This window comes from Gallus gallus (assembly GCF_016699485.2).
Source record: "Gallus gallus isolate bGalGal1 chromosome 16 unlocalized genomic scaffold, bGalGal1.mat.broiler.GRCg7b 16_unloc2, whole genome shotgun sequence".
Classification (NCBI taxonomy): domain Eukaryota; kingdom Metazoa; phylum Chordata; class Aves; order Galliformes; family Phasianidae; genus Gallus; species Gallus gallus.
Genome location: NW_024095939.1, coordinates 88,988 through 110,146, shown reverse-complemented (window position 1 = coordinate 110,146; position 21,159 = coordinate 88,988). Strand labels below are relative to the sequence as shown.

The following is a 21,159-nucleotide window of genomic DNA, read 5'->3' as shown; positions in this document are numbered from 1 at the left end:
TGTCACTCAATGTCACTTCATGTCACTTCATGTCACCCTATGTCACCTGACATCAACGTGTGTCACCCCATATCACCCCATATCACCCCCCAGCCCACCCCTCTCTCCTCCTGTTGTCACCCCATGTCACCCAATGTCACCCCATGTCACCCCATGTCACCCAATGTCACCTCGTGTCACCCCATGTCATCTCATGTCACCCAATGTCACCTAATGTCACCTCATGTCATCCAACGCCACCCCATATCACCCCGTACCACCCCATATCACCCCATACCACCCCCCCCGCCCTCCCCTCTCTCCTCCCGTTGTCACCCCATGTCACCCAATGTCACCTCGTGTCACCCCATGTCACCCAATGTCACCCCATGTCACCCCATGTCACCCAATGTCACCCAATGTCACCCCATGTCATCCAACGTCACCCCATATCACCCCATACCACCCCATATCACCCCATACCACCCCCCCAGCCCACCCCTCTCTCCTCCCGTTGTCACCCAATGTCACCTCATGTCACCTCATGTCACCCAATGTCACCTCATGTCACCCAATGTCACCCCATGTCACTTCATGTCACCCAATGTCACCTGATGTCAACTTGTGTCACTCAATGTCACTTCATGTCACTTCATGTCTCCCTATGTCACCTGACATCAACGTGTGTCACCCCATATCACCCCATATCACCCCCCAGCCCACCCCTCTCTCCTCCTGTTGTCACCCCATGTCACCCAATGTCACCCCATGTCACCCCATGTCACCCAATGTCACCTCGTGTCACCCCATGTCATCTCATGTCACCCAATGTCACCTAATGTCACCTCATGTCATCCAACGCCACCCCATATCACCCCGTACCACCCCATATCACCCCATACCACCCCCCCCAGCCCACCCCTCTCTCCCCCCGTTGTCACCCCATGTCACCCAATGTCACCTAATGTCACCCCATGTCATCCAACGTCACCCCATATCACCCCGTACCACCCCATATCACCCCATACCACCCCCCCAGCCCACCCCCTCTCCCCCCGGTTGTCACCCCCCTCTCCCCCCGTTGTCACCCCATGTCACCCAATGTCACCCCATGTCACCCAATGTCACCCAATGTCACCCCATGTCATCCAACGTCACCCCATATCACCCCGTACCACCCCATATCACACCATACCACCCCATACCACCCCATATCACCCCATACCACCCCCCCAGCCCACCCCTCTCTCCCCCCGTTGTCCCCCCGTGTCACCTGGGGGTGTCCCCGCTGCCTCTGTTGTCCCCATGGTGACACGTCCCCGTCCCCAGCCGGGCTGCTGTCCTACACGGCGCCGCGGGGACACGCGATGTCCCTTCACCCCGCGACCGTCGTCCTCAATGACTCCACCTACGACGGTGACAGCGCCGGCCCGTGAGTCCCCAAACACCCCCAAATGTCCCCAAGTTGTCCCCAAGTTGTCCCCTGGTGTCCCCATCCAGCTTTGACCATCCTCACCTACCCCCAAACCACCCCTAAGTGACCCCAAACCACCCCTAAACGTCCCCAAACTGTCCCCAAGTGTCCCCAGTCTCTTTGGGCGCCCTCAAGTGTTCCCAAACCACCCCTAAATGTCCCCAACCCCCCCTCTAAATGTCCCCAAGTGTCCCCAACCTCTTTGGGCACCCTCAGGAGTTCCCAAACCATCCCCAAACTGTCCCCAAACCACCCCTAAGTGTCCCCAAACGGTCCCCAAGCGTCCCCAACCAGCGATGGCCATCCCCACGTGTTCCCCAACCATCCCCAAATTGTCCCCAAACCACCCCTAAACGTCCCCAAACCAACCTCTTTGGGCACCCTCAGCTGTTCCCAAACCATCCCCAAACTGTCCCCAAACCACCCCTAAATGTCCCCAAACTGTCCCCAAGCATCCCCAACCGGCGATGGCCATCCACACGCATCCCCAGACCTTCTCAAATCGCCCCTCAAACTGTCCCCAACTGCCTCCAAACGTCCCCCATCCCGTCCCCAGGTAGGGCACCCTCAGGTGTTCCCAAACCACCCCACATTGTCCCTGCACCACCCCTAAATGTCCCCAAACCACCCCTAGACGTCCCCACGTGTCCCCAACCGGCGACGGCCATCCCCAGGCATCCCCAGACCTTCTCAAATCGCCCCCCAAACTGTCCCCAACCTCCTCCAAACGTCCCCCATCCCGTCCCCGGGTGTCACAAGGGGTGGCCCAGGTGAGTGGGTGACAGGATCCCCGTAGGTGACAGGATCCCCCTGCTGTCCCCAGGCTGCTCTATGGGGGTCTGGGCCAGCTGGCCGATGGGGTTTTGGGGCTGGATGACTTCACACGGAGCCGTGAGCGACGGCTCTGGCCGGGCTATGATTACGTGGGCTGGCGGAGACCCCCCGGCCCCCGGCCCCATGTGGAGCTCGAGTTTGAGTTTGAGCAGCTGCGGACGTTCCGTGCCATGCAGGTGCCCCACAGCGTGCTGGGAGGGGGGGGGGGGGGGGGGGGGGGGGGGGGGGGGGGGTGTGGTGTTTGGTGGTGGGGTGGTTGGGTGGGTGTTGGGGTCTGTGGTTGGGTGATGGGGTGGTTGGTTGGGTGATGGGGTGGTTGGTTGGGTGTTGGGGTGGTTCGTTAAGTTATGGGGTGAATGGTTGGGTAATGGGGTCTGTGCTTGGGTGATGGGGTGGTTGGTTGGGTGGTGGGGTGGTTGGTTGGGTATTGGGGTGGTTGGTTGGGTGATGGGGTGGTTGTTTGGGTGATGGGGGTGGTTGGTTGGGTAATGTGGTGGTTCGTTGAGTTATGGGGTGGTTGGTTGGGTAATGGGGTTTGTGGTTGGGTGATGGGGTGAATGGTTGGGTAATGGGGTCTGTGGTTGGGTGTTGGGGTCTGTGGTTGGGTGTTGGGGTCAATGGTTGGGTGTTGGGGTCAGTGGATGGGTGATGGGGTGGATGGTTGGCTGATGTGGTCAATGGTTGGGTGTTGGGGTGGTTGGTTGGGTGTTGGGGTGGTTGGTTGGGTGATGGGGTGGTTGGTTGAGTGATGGGGTGGTTCGTTGAGTTATGGGGTGAATGGTTGGGAAATGGGGTCCGTGGTTGGGTGTTGGGGTGAATGGTTGGGTGATGGGGTCAATGGTTGGGTGATGGGGTGGTTGGTTGGGTGATGGGGTCAATGGTTGGGTGATGGGGTGAATGGTTGGGTGATGGGGTGGTTGGTTGGGTGATGGGGTCAATGGTTGGGTGATGGGGTGAATGGTTGGGTAATGGGGTGGTTGGTTGGGTGATGGGGTCAATGGTTGGGTGATGGGGTGGTTTGGTTGAGTGATGGGGTGGTTGGTTGGGTGATGGGGTGGTTGGTTGGGTGATGAGGTGGTTGGTTGGGTGATGGGGTCAATGGTTGAGTGATGGGGTCTGTGGTTGGGTGATGGGGTCAATGGTTGGGTGTTGGAGTGGTTGGTTGGGTATTGGGGTGGTTGGTTGGGTGATGGGGTCAATGGTTGGGTGATGGGGTCAATGGTTGGGTGATGGGGTCAATGGTTGGGTGATGGGGTCAATGGTTGAGTGATGGGGTCTGTGGTTGGGTGATGGGGTCAATGGTTGGGTGTTGGGGTGGTTGGTTGGGTGATGGGGTGGTTGGTTGGGTGATGGGGTCAATGGTTGGGTGATGGGGTGAATGGTTGGGTAATGGGGACTGTGGTTGAGTGATGGGGTCTGTGGTTGGGTTTTGGGGTAAATGGTTGGGTGTTGGGGTCAGTGGATGGGTGATGGGGTGGTTGGTTGGGTGATGGGGTGAATGGTTGGGTGATGGGGTGGTTGGTTGGGTGTTGGGGTCTGTGGTTGGGTGATGGGGTGGTTGGTTGGGTGATGGGGTGGTTGGTTGAGTGATGGGGTCAATGGTTGGGTGTTGGGGTGGTTGGATGAGTATTGAGGTGGTTGGTTGGGTGTTGGGGTGGTTCGTTAAGTTATGGGGTGAATGGTGGGGTAATGGGGTCTGTGGTTGGGTGTTGGGGTGGTTGGTTGGGTGATGGGGTGAATGGTTGGGTAATGGGGACTGTGGTTGGGTGATGGGGTGGTTGGTTGAGTGATGGGGTGGTTCATTGAGTTATGGGGTGAATGGTTGGGAAATGGGGTCCGCGGTTGGGTGATGGGGTCTGTGATTTGGTGTTGGGGTCTGTGGTTGGGTGATGGGGTCAATGGTTGGGTGATGGGGTGGTTGGTTGAGTTATGGGGTGAATGTTTGGGTTATGGGGTACGTGGTTGGTTGGTGGGGTGGTTGGTTGGGTGTTGGGGTCAATGGTTGAGTGATGGGGTGGTTGGTTGGGTTTTGGGGTCAGTGGTTGGGCGATGGGCTGGTTGGCTGAGTTATGGGGTGAATGGTTGGGTTATGGGGTCTCAGGTTGGGTAATGGGGTGGTTGGTTGGATGATGGGGTCAATGGTTGGGTAATGGGGTCAATGGTTGGGTTATGGGGTCCCATGTTGCATTATGGGATGGCTGGCTGTGTTGTGGTATCGACAGTTGGCTTATGGGGTCACAGGTTGCATTATGGGATAGCTGGTTGGGTTATGGGATGGCTGGTTGGGTTATGGGGTGGCTGGTTGGGTTATGGGATGGCTGGTTGTGTTATGGGGTGGCTGCTGGGTTGTGGTATCGACGGTTGGCTTATGGGGTCAACGGTCGCCTTATGGGATGGCTGTTTGGGTTATGGGGTCAATGGTTGGGTTATGGGGTCACAGGTTGCATTATGGGATGGCTGGCTGTGTTGTGGGGTGGCTGGCTGGGTTGTGGTATGGATGGTTGGGTTATGGGGTCAACGGTCGCATTATGGGATGGCTGGTTGGGTTATGGGGTGGCTGTCTGGGTTGTGGTATGGATGGTTGGGTTATGGGGTCAACGGTCGCATTATGGGATGGCTGGTTGGGTTATGGGGTGGCTGGCTATGTTATGGGGTGGCTGGCTAGGTTATGGGGCTGCCGGTCAGGTTATGGCTCAGATGGGAGCGGATGGGGCATGGGGAGACCCCAAAACCTGACGGGGCAGCCCACCCCCCAGGTTCACTGCAACAACATGCACACGCGGGGGGTGAGCATCTTCACGGCGGCGGAGTGTCGCTTCAAGCACAGCCTGGAAGCCCCCTGGGAGCCCCCCAACGCCCCCCACCACCCCGAGGGGGCAACCGGGGACCCCCGTGCCCGTTGGGTCACCGTGTCGTTAGGGGGACGCCGGGCACGCTTCGTTAAGTGTCGTTTCTTCTTTGCTGGTGAATGGATGCTCTTCAGCGAGGTCACCTTCGTGTCCGGTGCGGCGTTGCGTGGGGTCGTTAATTAAGCGGCGGGGTCGTTAATTGGGTGGTGGGGTCGTTAATTGGGTGGTGGGGTCGTTCATTGGGTGGTGGGGTCGTTAATTAAGCGAGGGGGTCGTTAGCCGGGTGGTGGGTTGAATGGTTGGGTGGTGGGGTCATTAATTAAGCAGTGGGGTCAGTAGTCGGGTGGTAGGGTCATTAATTAAGTGATGGGGTTGTTAGTCGGGTGGTGGGGTCATTAAGCTATGGGGTCGTAAGTTGGGTAGTGGGGTCGTTAGTCAGGTGGTGGGGTCATTAATTAAGCAGTGGGGTCAGTAGTCGGGTGGTGGGGTCATTAATTAAGCAGTGGGGTCATAAGTTGGGTGGTGGGGTCGTTAATTAAGTGAGGGGGTCGTTAGCTGGGTGGTGGGTTGAATGGTTGGGTGGTGGGGTCATTAATTAAGCAGTGGGGTCATAAGTTGGGTGGTGGGGTCATTAATTAAGCAGTGGGGTCGTAAGATGGGTGGTGGGGTCATTAATTAAGCTGTGGGGTCGTAAGATGGGTGGTGGGGTCATTAATTAAGCAGTGGGGTCATTAGTCGGGTGGTGGAGTCATTAATTAAGCAATGGGGTCATTAATTAAGCTGTGGGGTCGTAAGTTGGGTGGTGGGGTCATTAATTAAGTGATGGGATCATTAGCTGTGTGGTGGGTTGATTGGTTGGATGTAGGGGTCATTATTAGGGTGGTGCAGCCATTAATTAAGCAGTGGGGTCGTTAATTGGGTGGTGGGGTCACTATTTGGGCGGTGGGGTCATTAATTGGGTAATGGTGTCGTTAATTGGGTGATGGGGTCGGGAAGTGGGTAATGGGGTCATTAAGTGGGCAATGGGGTCATTAGTTGAGTAGTGGGGTCATTAATTAAGCCGTGGGGCCATCAGTTCGCCGATGGATCATTAGTTGAGTAGTGGGGTCGTTAATTAAGCCGTGGGGCCATCAGATGGCCGATGGGTCATTAGTTGAGTAGTGGGGTCGTTAATTAAGCCGTGGGGCCATCAGTTGGCCGATGGGTCATTAGTTGAGTAGTGGGGTCATTAATTAAGCCGTGGGGCCATCAGTTGGCCGATGGGTCATTAATTGGGTGCTGGAGTCCTTAATTGGGGTGATGGGGCCATCGGTTGGCTCACGACCTCATTAAATAGCAACAAGATCATTAATTGGCCGGTGAGCTCATGAATTGGGTGACAGCCCCAATGAACCCACTGCACTAATTAGTTAACGAGCTGGGGATCCCGGCCTCACCCCTTCGTTAGCCGCTTCGTTAAGGCTCTCTCCCTATGCAGATGTGGTGGAAGAAGCAATGGGGGGCAGCGGGTGGCCCCCGGCCGCCCCCTCTGAACCCCCCCTGGAAGCCACGGCCACCAACCTCAGCACCTCGGGTGGGTGGGGCTGAAATGGGGGGGCGGGGCTTAAAGAGAAGGGGGAGGGGCTTAAATGGGCGGGGCTTTGGGGCGGGGATTAAATGGGCGGGGGTTTGGGGGAGGGGCTTAAATGGGTGGGGCTGAATGGGGCAGGGCTTAAAGGATGGGGTGGGATCGAAGGGGGCGGGGCTTTAAGGGGGCGGGGCTTAAATGGGTGGTGCTGAATGGGCGGGGCTTAAAGGGGTGGGGCTTTTTAAGGGGGCATGGCTTTAAGGGGTTGGGCTTTGAAGGGGAAGGGGCTTTAAGGGGTTGGGCTTTGAAGGGGGAGGGGCTTAAATGGGTGGGGCTGAATGGGACAGGGCTTAAAGGTTGGGTTGATAGGGTGGGAGTTGAAGGGGCGGGGCTTTAAGGGGGCGGGGCATAAATGGGTGGGCTGAGTGGGCGGGGCTTAAAGGGGTGGGGCGTTTAGGGTTGGGCTTTGAAGGGGGCGGGGCTTAAATGGGTGGGGCTGAATGGGGCAGGGCTTAAAGGTTGGGTTGATAGGGTGGGAGTTGAAGGGGCGGGGCTTTTAAAATGGGCGTGGCTTAAAGGGGAGTGGCTCAAAGGGGCGTGGCTTTAATGGGTGGGTTTTGAAGGGGCGGGGCTCAAATTGGGGCGGGGCTCAAATGGGGCGTGGCTTTAAGGGTGGGGTTTTGAAGGGGGCGGGGCTTAAATGGGTGGGGCTGAATGGGGCGGGGCTTAAAGGGGCGGGGTTCAAATGGGGGCGGTGCTCAAATGGGGCGTGGCTTTACGGGTGGGGCTTTAAGGGGGCGGGGCTTAAGTGGGTGCGGCTGAATGGGGCGGGGCTTAAAGGTTGGGTTAATGGGGTGGGAGTCGAAGGGGGTGGGGCTTTAAGGGGCGGGGCTTAAATGGGGGCGTGGCTCAAATGGGGCGTGGCTTTAAGGGTGGGGCTTTAAGGGGCGGGGCTTTTTAAAGGGGCGTGGCTCGATGGGCGGGGCTTAATGGGGGAGGCTGAATGGGCGGGGCTTAAATGGGTGGGGCTTAATGGGGTGGGGCTTTAAGGGGGCGGGGCTTAAAGGGTGGGGGGCTTTGGGGCGGGGCTTAACGGGTCGTGGTTCAATGAGGCGGGGCTTAAAGGGGTTGGCCTCGATGGGGGCGGGGCTTAAAGGGGAGGGGCTCCGTAGATGGAGCTTAATGGGGATGGTGTCCCCCCCTCCCCACCTCCATGGCAGCCCCCTGGGAGCCCAAGGCTGGGCAACCAGTGGCCAAAGAGGATCACAACCACACGTCTATCCTGATTGGCTGCCTGGTGGCCATCATCCTGCTCCTATTGGCTGTCATCGTCCTCATCCTCTGGCGGCATCACTGGAGGAAGATCTTGGGGAAGGTGAGTGGGGGTCCCAGCGTGGGGAGGCGGGGTTGGGGTCGCCGGCGTCTGTCACGGGGTGATGGAGTCATTGGTTGGGCAATGAGGCCGTTAATTGGGTGATGGGGTCATTAATTGGGTGATAGGGTCATTAACTGGGTGGTGGGGCTGGGTGATGGGGTCATTAATTGGGTAGTGGAGTCATTATTGGGTGACGGGGTCATTGGTTGGGCAGTGAGGTCGTTAATTGGGTGATGGGGTCATTATTTGGGTGATGGGGTGGTTGGATGGGTGATGGGGCCATTAATTGGGTGATGGGGTTCTTAATTGGGTGATGGGATCCCTTATTGGGTGATGGGGTGGTTGGTCGGGTGATGGGGCCATTAATTGGGTGGTGGGGTCCTTAATTGGGTGATGGGGTGGTTGGACTGCTGATGGGGTCATTAATTGGGTGATGGGGCCATTGGTTGGGTGATGAGGCCGTTAATTGGGTGATGGGGTGGTTGGATGGCTGGTGAGGTCATTAATTAGGTAATGAGGCCATTGGTTGGGCGATGAGGCTGTTAATTGGGTGATGGGGTGGTTGGATGGGTGATAGGGTGATTAATTGGGTGGTGGGGTTGGGTGAGGGGGTCATTAATTGGGTAATGGTGTGGTTGGTCGAGTGATGGGGCCATTAATTGGGTGATGGGGTTGGGTGATGGGGTTGTTAATTGGGTGGTGGGGTCATTGGTTGGGCAATGAGGTCATTAATTGGGTGATGGGGTCATTAGTTGGGTGATGGGGCGGTTGGATGGGTGATGGGGCCATTAATTGGGTAATGGGGTCCTTAATTAGGTGATGGGGTCCTTTATTGGGTGATGGAGTCGTTAATTGGGTGATGGGGGCATTGGTTGGGCGATGGGGTCATTAATTGGGTGATGCGGTTGGGTGAGGGGGTCATTAATTGGGTAATGGTGTGGTTGGTCGGGTGATGGGGCCATTAATTGGGTGATGGGGTCATTAATTGGGTGATGGGGTGTAGTGATGGGGTGATTAATTGGGTAATGGGTTCGTTAATTGGGTAATGGGGTCATTGGTTGGGTAATGGGGTTGCTAATTGGGTAATGGGTTTGTTAATTGAGTAATGGGGTCGTTAATTGGGTGATGGAGTCATTAATTGGGTGATGGGGCCATTAATTGGGTAATGGGGTTGTTAATTGGGTAATGGGTTCATTAATTGAGTAATGGGGTCGTTAATTGGGTGATGGGGCCATTAATTGGGTGATGGGGTCATTGGTTGGGTGATGGGGCCATTAATTGGGTGGTGGGGTCACTCATTGGGTGATGCGGTTGGGTGAGGGGGTCATTAATTGGGTAATGGTGTGGTTGGTCGGGTGATGGGGCCATTAATTGGGTGATGGGGTCATTAATTGGGTGATGGGGTGTAGTGATGGGGTGATTAATTGGGTAATGGGTTCGTTAATTGGGTAATGGGGTCATTGGTTGGGTAATGGGGTTGCTAATTGGGTAATGGGTTTGTTAATTGAGTAATGGGGTCGTTAATTGGGTGATGGGGCCATTAATTGGGTGATGGGGCCATTAATTGGGTAATGGGGTTGTTAATTGGGTAATGGGTTCATTAATTGAGTAATGGGGTCGTTAATTGGGTGATGGGGCCATTAATTGGGTGATGGGGTCATTGGTTGGGTGATGGGGCCATTAATTGGGTGGTGGGGTCACTCATTGGGTGATGGGGTTGTTAAATGGGTAATGGGTTCGTTAATTGGGTAATGGGGTCGTTAATTGGGTGATGGGGTCCCCACAACAGGCGCAGCGCCGACCATCGGAAGAGGAGCTGAGGGTGCAGCTGTCGGTGCCGGGTGACACCGTTGTCATCAACAACACCACGGGGGTGGGCCGGGGGCCGCCACGCTATGAGAGGATCCCACCCGGCCCGGGGGAGTACCAGGAGCCCACCCGGCCCCCCCTGCCCCCCGTGCCCCCCGTGCCGGGTGAGGGGTGTGGGGGAGAGGGGAGGATATGGAGAGGGAGGGTGGGAGGGAAAGAGGGAGGGAGGGGGAGGAGAGAAAGGGGGAGGGAGGGAGGGAGAGATGGAGGGAGGGGTGGAGATGGAGGGAGGGAAAGAGGGAAGGGAGGAGGGACAGAGATGGAGGGAGGGAGAGAAGGAGAGAGGGATGGAGAGAGGGAGGGAGGGAGGGAGAGAAAAGGGGAGGGAGGGAGGGAGAGATGGAGGGAGGGGTGGAGATGGAGGGAGGGAAAGAGGGAAGGGAGGAGGGACAGAGATGGAAGGAGGGAGAGAAGGAGAGAGGGATGGAGAGAGGGAGGGAGGGAGGGAGAGAAAAGGGGAAGGAGGGAGGGAGAGATGGAGGGAGGGAGGGGTGGAGATGGAGGGAGGGACGGATGGAGATGGAGGGAGGGAGGGAAGGAGGGAAGGGAAGGAGGGAGAGAAGGAGGGAGGGATGGAGATGGAGGGAAGGAAGGGAGGGAGGGAAGGGAGGAAGGACAGAGATGGAGGGAGGGAGAGAAGGAGGGAGGGATGGAGAGAGGGAGGGAGGGAGGAAGAGAAAGGGGGAGGGAGGGATGGAGAGATGGAGGGAGGGGTGGAGAAAGAGGGAGGGAAGGAGAAATGGAGGGAGGGAGGGATGGAGATGGAGGGAGGGAAAGAGGGAAGGGAGGAGGGACAGAGATGGAGGGAGGGAGAGAAGGAGAAAGGGATGGAGAGAGAGAGGGAGGGAGGAAGAGAAAGGGGGAGGGATGAAGAGAAAGGGGGAGGGAGGGATGGAGAGATGGAGGGAGGGGTGGAGATGGAGGGAGGTAGGGAAGGACGGAAGGGAAGGAGGGAGAGAGATGGAGGGGGAGAGGGAAGGAGAGAGGGATGGAGAGATGGAGGGAGGGAAGGAGGGAGGGATGGGGGAAGGGAAGAGGGAGAGAGGGGAGGGAGAGAGATGGAGGGAGGGAGGAAAAGAAGGAGGGGGATGGAGAGATGGAGGGAGGGGTGGAGATGGAGGGAGAGGGAGGGAGGGAGGGAAGGGGGAAGGAGAGATGGAGGGAGGGAAGGAGGGAAGGGAGGGAGAGATGGAGGGAAGGAGGGAAGGAGAGGGATGAAGAGATGGGGGGAGGAAAGGAGGAAGGGATGGGGGGATGGAGGGAGGGGAGGAGGGAGAGAGATGGAGGGAGGGTGGGAATGGAAGAGAGGGATGGAGAGATGGAGGGAGGGAAGGAGGGGAGGAGAGAGGGAGAGATGGAGGGTGGGAAGACGGGTGGGACGGTGGGGTGTAGGGAGGGAAGGAGGGAAGGGAAAAGGGAGAGAAAGGAGGGAGAGGGTTGGAGGGAGGGATGGAGAGATGGAGGGAGTGGGCGGAGCCTATGCTTTGGCCCCGCCCCCTTCTCAGGCCCCGCCCCCTCACCCCCATCCCCCACAGCACCCTTCGCCAACCCGGCCTATCGCCTGCTGCTGGCCACCTACGCTCAGCCAATGGGAGGGCTCGCCTGCACCCCGCCCGACGGAGCCAAGCCAATCAACACCGACGGTGAGGCCACGCCCACTTCTCACCCCGCCCACCTCTGGCCATAAGCCCCGCCCCTTTCTGACCCCTCCCCTCTCCCCCATAGGTGCAATGGAGCCCGAGGTGGGGGCGGGGGCCTACGCTGAAGCTGACGTCACCGGAGGCTCCGCCTACGCCCTGGCTGGCCCCGCCCCCTTCCATGGCCCCGCCCCCAGCCCCGCCCTCCCCGCCTTCCCCCGCGGCCTCCTCCGCTTCCGGGAGAAGTTGGGGGAGGGGCAGTTCGGAGAGGTGAGACACGCCCACTCCCCAAGCCACGCCCCCTTGGGTCGAGGCCACGCCCCCATGGGAAAGCCACGCCCCCCCCCTTGGGTTGAGGCCACGCCCCCAACACTGACCCAATGTCCATCATTGAGGCCACGCCCCAGCCAATGGCCACGCCCACCACTCACTGGCCACGCCCGCTGACCCAGACCACGCCCCCTTCCACTAAACCACGCCCACATCTCCCAGCTACGCCCCTATGCTCAGACAACCTCAAAGGCCTCAAAGCCACGCCCCCCGAACCAAGCCACGCCCACTTCCTCGAAGCCACGCCCCCAACACCGAGCCAGGCCGGTCCCAAGCCACTCCCCCTTTCTGAAAGCCACGCCCCCAATACCGAGCCACGCCCCCTGGCCCAGTCCACGACCCCACCCGCAAAGTCACGCCCACTGGCCCAGACCACGCCCCCTACCGCCAAGCCACGCCCCCTATCCCGAACCACTTCCACTTTCTCAAAACCACGCCCCCAAAAGCTGCACCACGCCCACTGGCCCAGACCACGCCCCCTTATGAGAAGCCACGCCCCCAGCCTATTCCACGCCCCTCCAAGCGATGCTCCGCCCCCGGGCCCAGACCACGCCTACTTCCACGAAGCCACGCCCCATATCCCGAACCACTCCCACTTCCTCGAAGCCACGCCCCCAGTTGTCAGCCCCTCCCACCAACGCAGACCACGCCCCCTTCCGCGTAGCCACGCCCCCCGGCCTATGCCACGCCACTCCAAGCGAAGCCCCGCCCCTAGGCCAATACCACGCCCCCTACCGCGAAGCCACTCCCCCATCCCAAACCACTCCCAGTTCCTCAAAGCCACGCCCCCAAACCCGCGCCACGCCCACTGCCTCAGACCACGCCCCCTTCACCGTAGCCACGCCCCCGACCTATACCACGCCCCTCCAACTGAAGCCCCGCCCCCAGGCCCATACCACGCCCCCTACCGCGAAGCCACGCCCCCATCCCTAACCACACCACACCCACTTCCTCAAAGCCACGTCCCCAAACTAGCGCCACGCCCACTGCCACAGACCACGCCCACTTCCGCGTAGCCACGCCCCCCAGGCCTATACTACGCCCCACCAAGCAATCCCGCCCCCAAGCCTATACCAAGACCCTCCAAAGCGAAGCCACGCCCCCTACTCCGAACCACCCCCACTTCAAAGCCACGCCCCCAAACCTGCTCCACGCCCACTGCCCCAGACCACGCCCCCTTAAGAGAAGCCACGCCCTCAAGAATGACATCGCCACTTTGTTAAGCCACGCCCCCAATCCAAGCCACGCCCCATCCTCAAAGCCACGCCCCCAAGGCCGGGACACGCCCGCTGGCCTAGACCACGCCCCCTTCCGCAAAGCCACGCCCACTGACGTATACCTCGCCCCTCCAACCAAAGCCCCGCCCCCCCGGCCTATACTACGCCCCTCCAAGCGAAGCCCCGCCCCTAGGATTATACCAGGCCCCCATCCCGAACCACTCCCACTTCCTCGAAGCCCCGCCCACAATTCGCAGCCACTCCCACCAACGCAGACCACGCCCCCTTCCGCGTAGCCACGCCCCCCCGGCCTGTACCACGCCCCCTACGGCGTAGCCACGCCCCCTATCCCGAACCACTCCCTGTTCCTCAAAGCCACGCCCCCAAACCTGCGCCACGCCCACTGCCCCAGACCACGCCCCCTTAAGAGAAGCCACGCCCTCAAGAATGACATCGCCACTTTGTTAAGCCACGCCCCCAATCCAAGCCACGCCCCGTCGTCAAAGCCACGCCCCCAATGCTCCGCCACGCCCACTGGCCCAGACCACGCCCCCTTCCGCAAAGCCACGCCCACTGGCCCAGACCACGCCCCCTTCCGCGAAGCCACGCCCACTGACCTATACCACGCCCCTCCAACAGAAGCCCCGCCCCCCGGCCTATACCACCCCCCTCCAAGTGAAGCCCCGCCCCCCGACCCAGACCACGCCCCCTTCCCTGAAGCCCCGCCCCCAGCCACGAAACCCCGCCCCCCCCCCCCGTCAGGTGCTGCTGTGCGAAGTTGAGGACCCCCAGGAGCTGCCCCCCACCTCCCGGCCCCCCGAACTGCCCCACGGCCGCCCCCTATTGGTGGCCGTCAAAGTGCTGCGCCCCGACGCCACCAAGAATGCCAGGTGAGGCCCAAAATGGGCATTTGGGGGGGGGAAAGGGGGGGGAAGGGGAGGTTTGCAACGGTGCAGTGGGGTTTGCAATGGAGCAATGGGGTTTGCAAAGATGCAATGGGGTCGCAAAGGTGAAATGGGGTTTGCAACCATGCAGTGGGGTTTGCAGTGGTGCAGTGGGGTTTGTAAAGGTGCAATGGGGTTTGCAATGGTGCAATGGGGTTTGCAGCAGTGCAATGGGGTTTGCAAAGATGCAATGGGGTCGCCAAGGTGAAATGGGGTTTGCAACCATGCAATGGGTTTTGCAATGGTGCAGTGGGGTTTGTAAAGGTGCAATGGGGTTTGCAACGGTGCAGTGGGGTTTGCAAAGATGCAATGGGGTCGCAAAGGTGAAATGGGGTCGCAAAGGTGAAATGGGGTTTGCAACCATGCAGTGGGGTTTGCAATGGTGCAGTGGGGTTTGTAAAGGTGCAATGGGGTTTGCAACGGTGCAGTGGGGTTTGCAAAGTTGCAATGGGGTGTGCAAAGGGGCAGTGGGGTTTGCAACGGTGCAGTGGGGTTGGAAATGGTGCAATGGGGTTTGCAAAGGTGCAATGGGGTTTGCAGCGGTGCAATGGGGTTTGCAATGGTGCAGTGGGGTTTGCAGCAGTGCAATGGGGTTTGCAATGGTGCAATGGGGTTTGCAATGGTGCAGTGGGGTTTGCAGCGGTGCAATGGGGTTTGCAATGGTGCAGTGGGGTTTGCAATGGTGCAGTGGGGTTTGCAACGGTGCAATGGGGTTTGCAAAGGTGCAGTGGGGTTTGCAGCGGTGCAATGGGGTTTTCAAAGGTGCAGTGGGGTTTGCAAAGGTGCAGTGGGGTTTGCAAAGGTGCAATGGGGTTTTCAGCGGTGCAATAAGTTTTGCAACGTCCCCATACAATGCAACAGGGTCTGCAATGCCCCCCCCCCCCCTTTTCCTCCCCCCCCCCCCAGGAGGGACTTCCTGCAGGAGGCACGCACCCTGGGCCGCCTGCGGGACCCCAACATCGTGCGGCTCCTGGGGGTTTGCTCGGGGGAGGGGGGACCCCTCTGCATCATCACGGAGTATATGGAGCACGGCGACCTGCACCGCTTCCTGGGGGGGCCCTGCGGACCCACCCTCAGGTAGGGCTGCATCCCATTCCCCCCCCCCCACCCCCCCTATTACCCACCCCCCACCCCGACCCCGTTACCCACCCCCCAAACCCCCCCATCTCCACCCAAACCCCATTAGCCACCCCCCCACCCCATTACCAACACTCCAACCCCCCCACCTGCATCCTAACCCCCATTACCCACCCTCCAACCCACTCTCTAACCCCATTACCCACCCCCCATCACAACCACCTCCACCCCAACCCCATTACCCACCCCCCAAGCCCCCCCATCTCCATCCTAACCCCATTATCCACCCCCCAACCCCCACCCCAACCCCAGTACCCACCCCCCAACCCCCACCCCCTCTCCATTACCCACCCCCAACCCACCCACCTCCACCCCAACCCCATTACCCACCCCCCAAACCCCCCCCATCTCCATCTTAACTCCAATATCCACCCCCCAACCCCCACCCCAACCCCATTACCCACCCCCAACTCACCCACCTCCATCCGAACCCCATTCCTCCCCCAACCCCCATCCAAACCCCATTACCCACCCCCCAACCCACCCACCTCCACCCCAACCCCATTACCCACCCCCCAACCCCCCCACCTCCATCCTAACCCCATAACCAACCCCCCCGGACCCTCTACTCACCCCCCAACCCCATTACCCACCCCCCAACCCCCACCGCAACCCCATTACCCACCCCCCAAATTCCCCATTTCCATCCTAACCCCATTATCCACCCCCCAAACCCCACCCCAACCCCATTACCCACCCCCAAACCCCCCCACCTCCATCCCCCATTACCCACCCCCAACCCCCCCACCTCCATCCTAACCCCACAACCAACCCCCCCACATCCTCTACTCACCCCCCAACCCTCACCCCCGAAGCCCCGCCCCTCCTTTAGCCACGCCCCCTCTCCCAACCAATCCACGCCCCCAGCCCACCTATGCCCCGCCCCCAGCCTGCTCCCTCTGCCGCCCATCCCTAAACTCCGCCCCCTCCTTACCCAACCAACCCACGCCCAGCACAGCAACCACGCCCACACTCCGAAGCCCCGCCCCTCCTTTAGCCACGCCCCCTCGCCCAACCAATAAACTCCCCCAGCGCTGTCACTCCCCTGCCCCGATGCCCCGCCCCCTCCGCCCCAACCAATCCCCGCCCCCAGCCCACCTAAGCCCTGCCCCCTTCTCACCCAACCAATCTACGCCCAGCACAGCAACCACGCCCTCACCCCGAAGCCACGCCCCTCCTTTAGCCACACCCCCTCGCCCAACCAATCCACTCCCCCAGCGGTGTCACGCCCCCTCCTTAAGCCCCGCCTCCCCTCGTTCACAGCCAATCCCCGCCCCCAGCCCACCTAAGCCCCGCCCATTCTTACTCCCCTCCCCCTCCTCACCCAACCAATCCACGCCCAGCACAGCAACCACGCCCTCACCCCGAAGCCACGCCCCTTCTTTAGCCACACCCCCTCTCCCAACCAATCCACGCCCCCAGCCCACCTAAGCCCCACCCCATCCTGCGTCCTCTGCCTCCCATCCCTAAACCCCGCCCCCTCCTTACCCAACCAATCCACTCCCAGCACGGCAACCACGCCCACACCGCGAAGCCACGCCCCTTCTTTCCCCACGCCCCCCTCGCCCAACCAATCCACTTCCCCCGCGCTCACCACACCCCCGCCCCGATGCCCCGCCCCCTCCGCCCCAACCAATCCACACCCAGCACAGCAACCACGCCCACACCCCGAAGCCCTGTCCCGCCTTTAGCCACGCCCCCTCTCCCAACCAATCCACTTCCCCCGCGCTCTCCACGCCCCCGCCCCCTGCGCCCCCCAACCAATCCCCGCCCCGCAGCCCACCTAAGCCCCGCCCCCATCCCACCTAAGCCCCACCCCATCCTGCGTCCTCTGCCTCCCATCCCTAAACCCCGCCCCCTCCTTACCCAACCAATCCACGCCCAGCACAGCAACCACGCCCTCACCCCGAAGGCACGCCCCTCCTTTAGCCTCGCCCCCTCACCCAACCAATCCACTCACCCAACGCTGTCACTCCCCCGCCCCGATGCCCCGCCCCCTCCGCCCCAACCAATCCCCGCCCCCAGCCCACCTAAGCCCCACCCCCTTCTCACCCAACCAATCCAGGCCAAGCACGGCAACCACGCCCACACCCCGAAGCCACGCCCCTTCTTTCGCCACGCCCCCCTCGCCCAACCAATCCACTCCCCCCGCGCTCACCACACCCCCGCCCCGACGCCCCGCCCCCTCCGTCCCAACCAATCCACACCCAGCACAGCAACCACGCCCACACCCCGAAGCCCCATCCCGCCTTTAGCCACGCCCCCTCTCCCAACCAATCCACTTCCCCCGCGCTCTCCACGCCCCCGCCCCCTGCACCCCCCAACCAATCCCCGCCCCGCAGCCCACCTAAGCCCCGCCCCCAGCCCACCTAAGCCCCACCCCATCCTGCGTCCTCTGCCTCCCATCCCTAAACCCCGCCCCCTCCTTACCCAACCAATCCACTCCCAGCACGGCAACCACGCCCACACCGCGAAGCCACGCCCCTTCTTTCCCCACGCCCCCCTCGCCCAACCAATCCACTTCCCCCGCTCTCACCACACCCCCGCCCCGATGCCCCGCCCCCTCCGCCCCAACCAATCCCCGCCCCCAGCCCACCTAAGCCCCGCCCCCTTCTCACCCAACCAACCCACGCCCAGAACGGCAACCACGCCCACACCCCGAAGCCACGCCCCTTCTTTCGCCACGCCCCCCTCGCCCAACCAATCCACTCCCCCCGCGCTCACCACACCCCCGCCCCGATGCCCCGCCCCCTCCGCCCCAACCAATCCACACCCAGCACAGCAACCACGCCCACACCCCGAAGCCCCGCCCCTCCTTTAACCACACCCCCTCGCCCAACCAATCCACTTCCCCCGCGCTCTCCACGCCCCCGCCCCCTGCGCCCCCCAACCAATCCCCGCCCCCCAGCCCACCTTAAGCCCCGCCCCCAGCCCACCTAAGCCCCACCCCATCCTGCGTCCTCTGCCTCCCATCCCTAAACCCCGCCCCCTCCTTACCCAACCAATCCACTCCCAGCATGGCAACCACGCCCACACCGCGAAGCCACGCCCCTTCTTTCGCCACGCCCCCCTCGCCCAACCAATCCACTCCCCCAGCGCTGTCACTCCCCCGCCCCGATGCCCCGCCCCCTCCGCCCCAACCAATCCCCGCCCCCAGCCCACCTAAGCCCCACCCCCTTCTCACCCAACCAATCCAGGCCAAGCACGGCAACCACGCCCACACCCCGAAGCCACGCCCCTTCTTTCGCCACGCCCCCCTCGCCCAACCAATCCACTTCCCCCGCGCTCACCACACCCCCGCCCCGATGCCCCGCCCCCTCCACCCCAATCAATCCACACCCAGCACGGCAACCACGCCCACACCCCGAAGCCCCGTCCCGCCTTTAGCCACACCCCCTCTCCCAACCAATCCACTTCCCCCGTGCTCTCCACGCCCCCGCCCCCTGCTCCCCCCAACCAATCCCTGCCCCCCAACCCACCTAACCCCGCCCCCAGCCCACCCACGCCCCGCCCCCAGCCTGCACTCTTTGCCGCCCATCCATAAGCCCCGCCCCCTCCTCACCCAACCAATCCACGCCCAGCACGGGCAACCACGCCCACACCCCGAAGCCCCGCCCCTCCTTTAGCCACGCCCCCTCTCCCAACCAATCCACTTCCCCCGCGCTCTCCACGCCCCCGCCCCCTGCACCCCCCAACCAATCCCCGCCCCGCAGCCCACCTAAGCCCCGCCCCCATCCCACCTAAGCCCCACCCCATCCTGCGTCCTCTGCCTCCCATCCCTAAACCCCGCCCCCTCCTTACCCAACCAATCCACTCCCAGCACGGCAACCACGCCCACACCGCGAAGCCACGCCCCTTCTTTCCCCACGCCCCCCTCGCCCAACCAATCCACTCCCCCCGCGCTCACCACACCCCCGCCCCGATGCCCCGCCCCCTCCGCCCCAACCAATCCCCGCCCCCAGCCCACCTAAGCCCGGCCCCCTCCGCCCCCAACCAATCCACGCCCAGCACGGGAAACCACGCCCAAACCCCGAAGCCCCGCCCCTCCTTTAGCCACACCCCCTCGCCCAACCAATCCACTTCCCCCGCGCTCTCCACGCCCCCGCCCCCTGCGCCCCCCAACCAATCCCCGCCCCGCAGCCCACCTAAGCCCCGCCCCCAGCCCACCTAAGCCCCGCCCCCAGCCTCCGCACGCTGCTCCACGTGGGGGCTCAGATCGCTTCCGGGATGCGGTTCCTTTCCCGGCTGAACTTCGTGCACCGGGACCTGGCGACCCGGAACTGCCTGGTGGGCGACGGCTTCACCGTCAAAGTGGCCGATTTCGGCATGAGCCGCCACCTCTACGGGGCTCATTATTACCGCGTGAGGGGCAGAGCGCTGCTGCCCATCCGCTGGATGGCCTGGGAGTGCATCCTGCTGGTAATGGGGGCGGGGGGGGGGCGTTGGGGTCGGGGGGGGGGGGTCGGAATGGGGGGATGTTGGGAGAGGTGGGGTCATATAGGGAGGGGGTGGGGTCGTGTTGGGGTCATACTGGGAGCACTGGGGCCATACTGGGGCCATATTGGGGCTATAATGGGAGCACTGGGACCATATAGGGGACATAATGGGAAGGGATGGGGTCATACTGGGAGCACTGGGGCCATACTGGGGCTATAATGGGAGCGCTGGTGCCATATAGGGGCTATAATGGGAAGGGATGGGGTCATATTGGGGTCATACTGGGAGCACTGGGGCCATATAGGGGCCATATAGGGGCCATAATGGGAAGGGATGGGGTCATACTGGGGTCATACTGGGAGCACTGGGGCCATACTGGGGCTATAATGGGAGCACTGGGACCATATAGGGGACATAATGGGAAGGGATGGGGTCATATTGGGGTCATACTGGGAGCACTGGGGCCATACTGGGGCCATATTGGGGCTGTACTGGGAACACTGGGGCCATACTGGGGCCATAGTGGGGCTATAATGGGAGCACTGGGACCATATAGGGGACATAATGGGAAGGGATGGGGTCATATTGGGGTCATACTGGGAGCACTGGGGCCATACTGGGGCCATATTGGGGCTGTACTGGGAACACTGGGGCCATACTGGGGCCATAGTGGGGCTATAATGGGAGCACTGGGACCATATAGGGGACATAATGGGAAGGGATGGGGTCATATTGGGGTCATACTGGGACCACTGGGGCCATACTGGGGCCATATTGGGGCTGTACTGGGAACACTGGGGCCATAGTGGGGCTATAATGGGAGCACTGGGACCATATAGGGGACATAATGGGAAGGGATGGGGTCATATTGGGGTCATACTGGGACCACTGGGGCCATACTGGGGCCATATTGGGGCTGTACTGGGAACACTGGGGCCATACTGGGGCCATAGTGGGGCTATAATGGGAGCACTGGGACCATATAGGGGACATAATGGGAAGGGATGGGGTCATATTGGGGTCATACTGGGAGCACTGGGGCCATACTGGGGCCATATTGGGGCTGTACTGGGAACACTGGGGCCATACTGGGGCCATAGTGGGGCTATAATGGGAGCACTGGGACCATATAGGGGACATAATGGGAAGGGATGGGGTCATATTGGGGTCATACTGGGACCACTGGGGCCATACTGGGGCCATATTGGGGCTGTACTGGGAACACTGGGGCCATAGTGGGGCTATAATGGGAGCACTGGGACCATATAGGGGACATAATGGGAAGGGATGGGGTCATATTGGGGTCATACTGGGAGCACTGGGGCCATACTGGGGCCATATTGGGGCTGTACTGGGAACACTGGGGCCATACTGGGGCCATAGTGGGGCTATAATGGGAGCACTGGGACCATATAGGGGACATAATGGGAAGGGATGGGGTCATATTGGGGTCATACTGGGACCACTGGGGCCATACTGGGGCCATATTGGGGCTGTACTGGGAGCACTG

General features: G+C 61.2%; 1 protein-coding gene across 1 annotated transcript in view; it reads left to right on the top strand.

Annotated features, from left to right (window-relative positions):
- Window positions 1–21,159, top strand: part of LOC112533553 (discoidin domain receptor tyrosine kinase 1) — a 42,465-nt gene that overhangs the window by 16,832 nt on the left and 4,474 nt on the right. Inside the window, exons 5-15 of the mRNA XM_040656644.1 lie at window positions 1,309–1,411; window positions 2,277–2,463; window positions 5,044–5,290; window positions 6,614–6,709; window positions 7,924–8,078; window positions 9,868–10,051; window positions 11,483–11,590; window positions 11,673–11,854; window positions 13,894–14,021; window positions 14,982–15,152; window positions 19,397–19,631. Of these exons, the coding sequence (XP_040512578.1) occupies window positions 1,309–1,411; window positions 2,277–2,463; window positions 5,044–5,290; window positions 6,614–6,709; window positions 7,924–8,078; window positions 9,868–10,051; window positions 11,483–11,590; window positions 11,673–11,854; window positions 13,894–14,021; window positions 14,982–15,152; window positions 19,397–19,631 (1,796 nt within the window). The remainder of the gene's footprint in view (window positions 1–1,308; window positions 1,412–2,276; window positions 2,464–5,043; window positions 5,291–6,613; window positions 6,710–7,923; window positions 8,079–9,867; window positions 10,052–11,482; window positions 11,591–11,672; window positions 11,855–13,893; window positions 14,022–14,981; window positions 15,153–19,396; window positions 19,632–21,159) is intronic.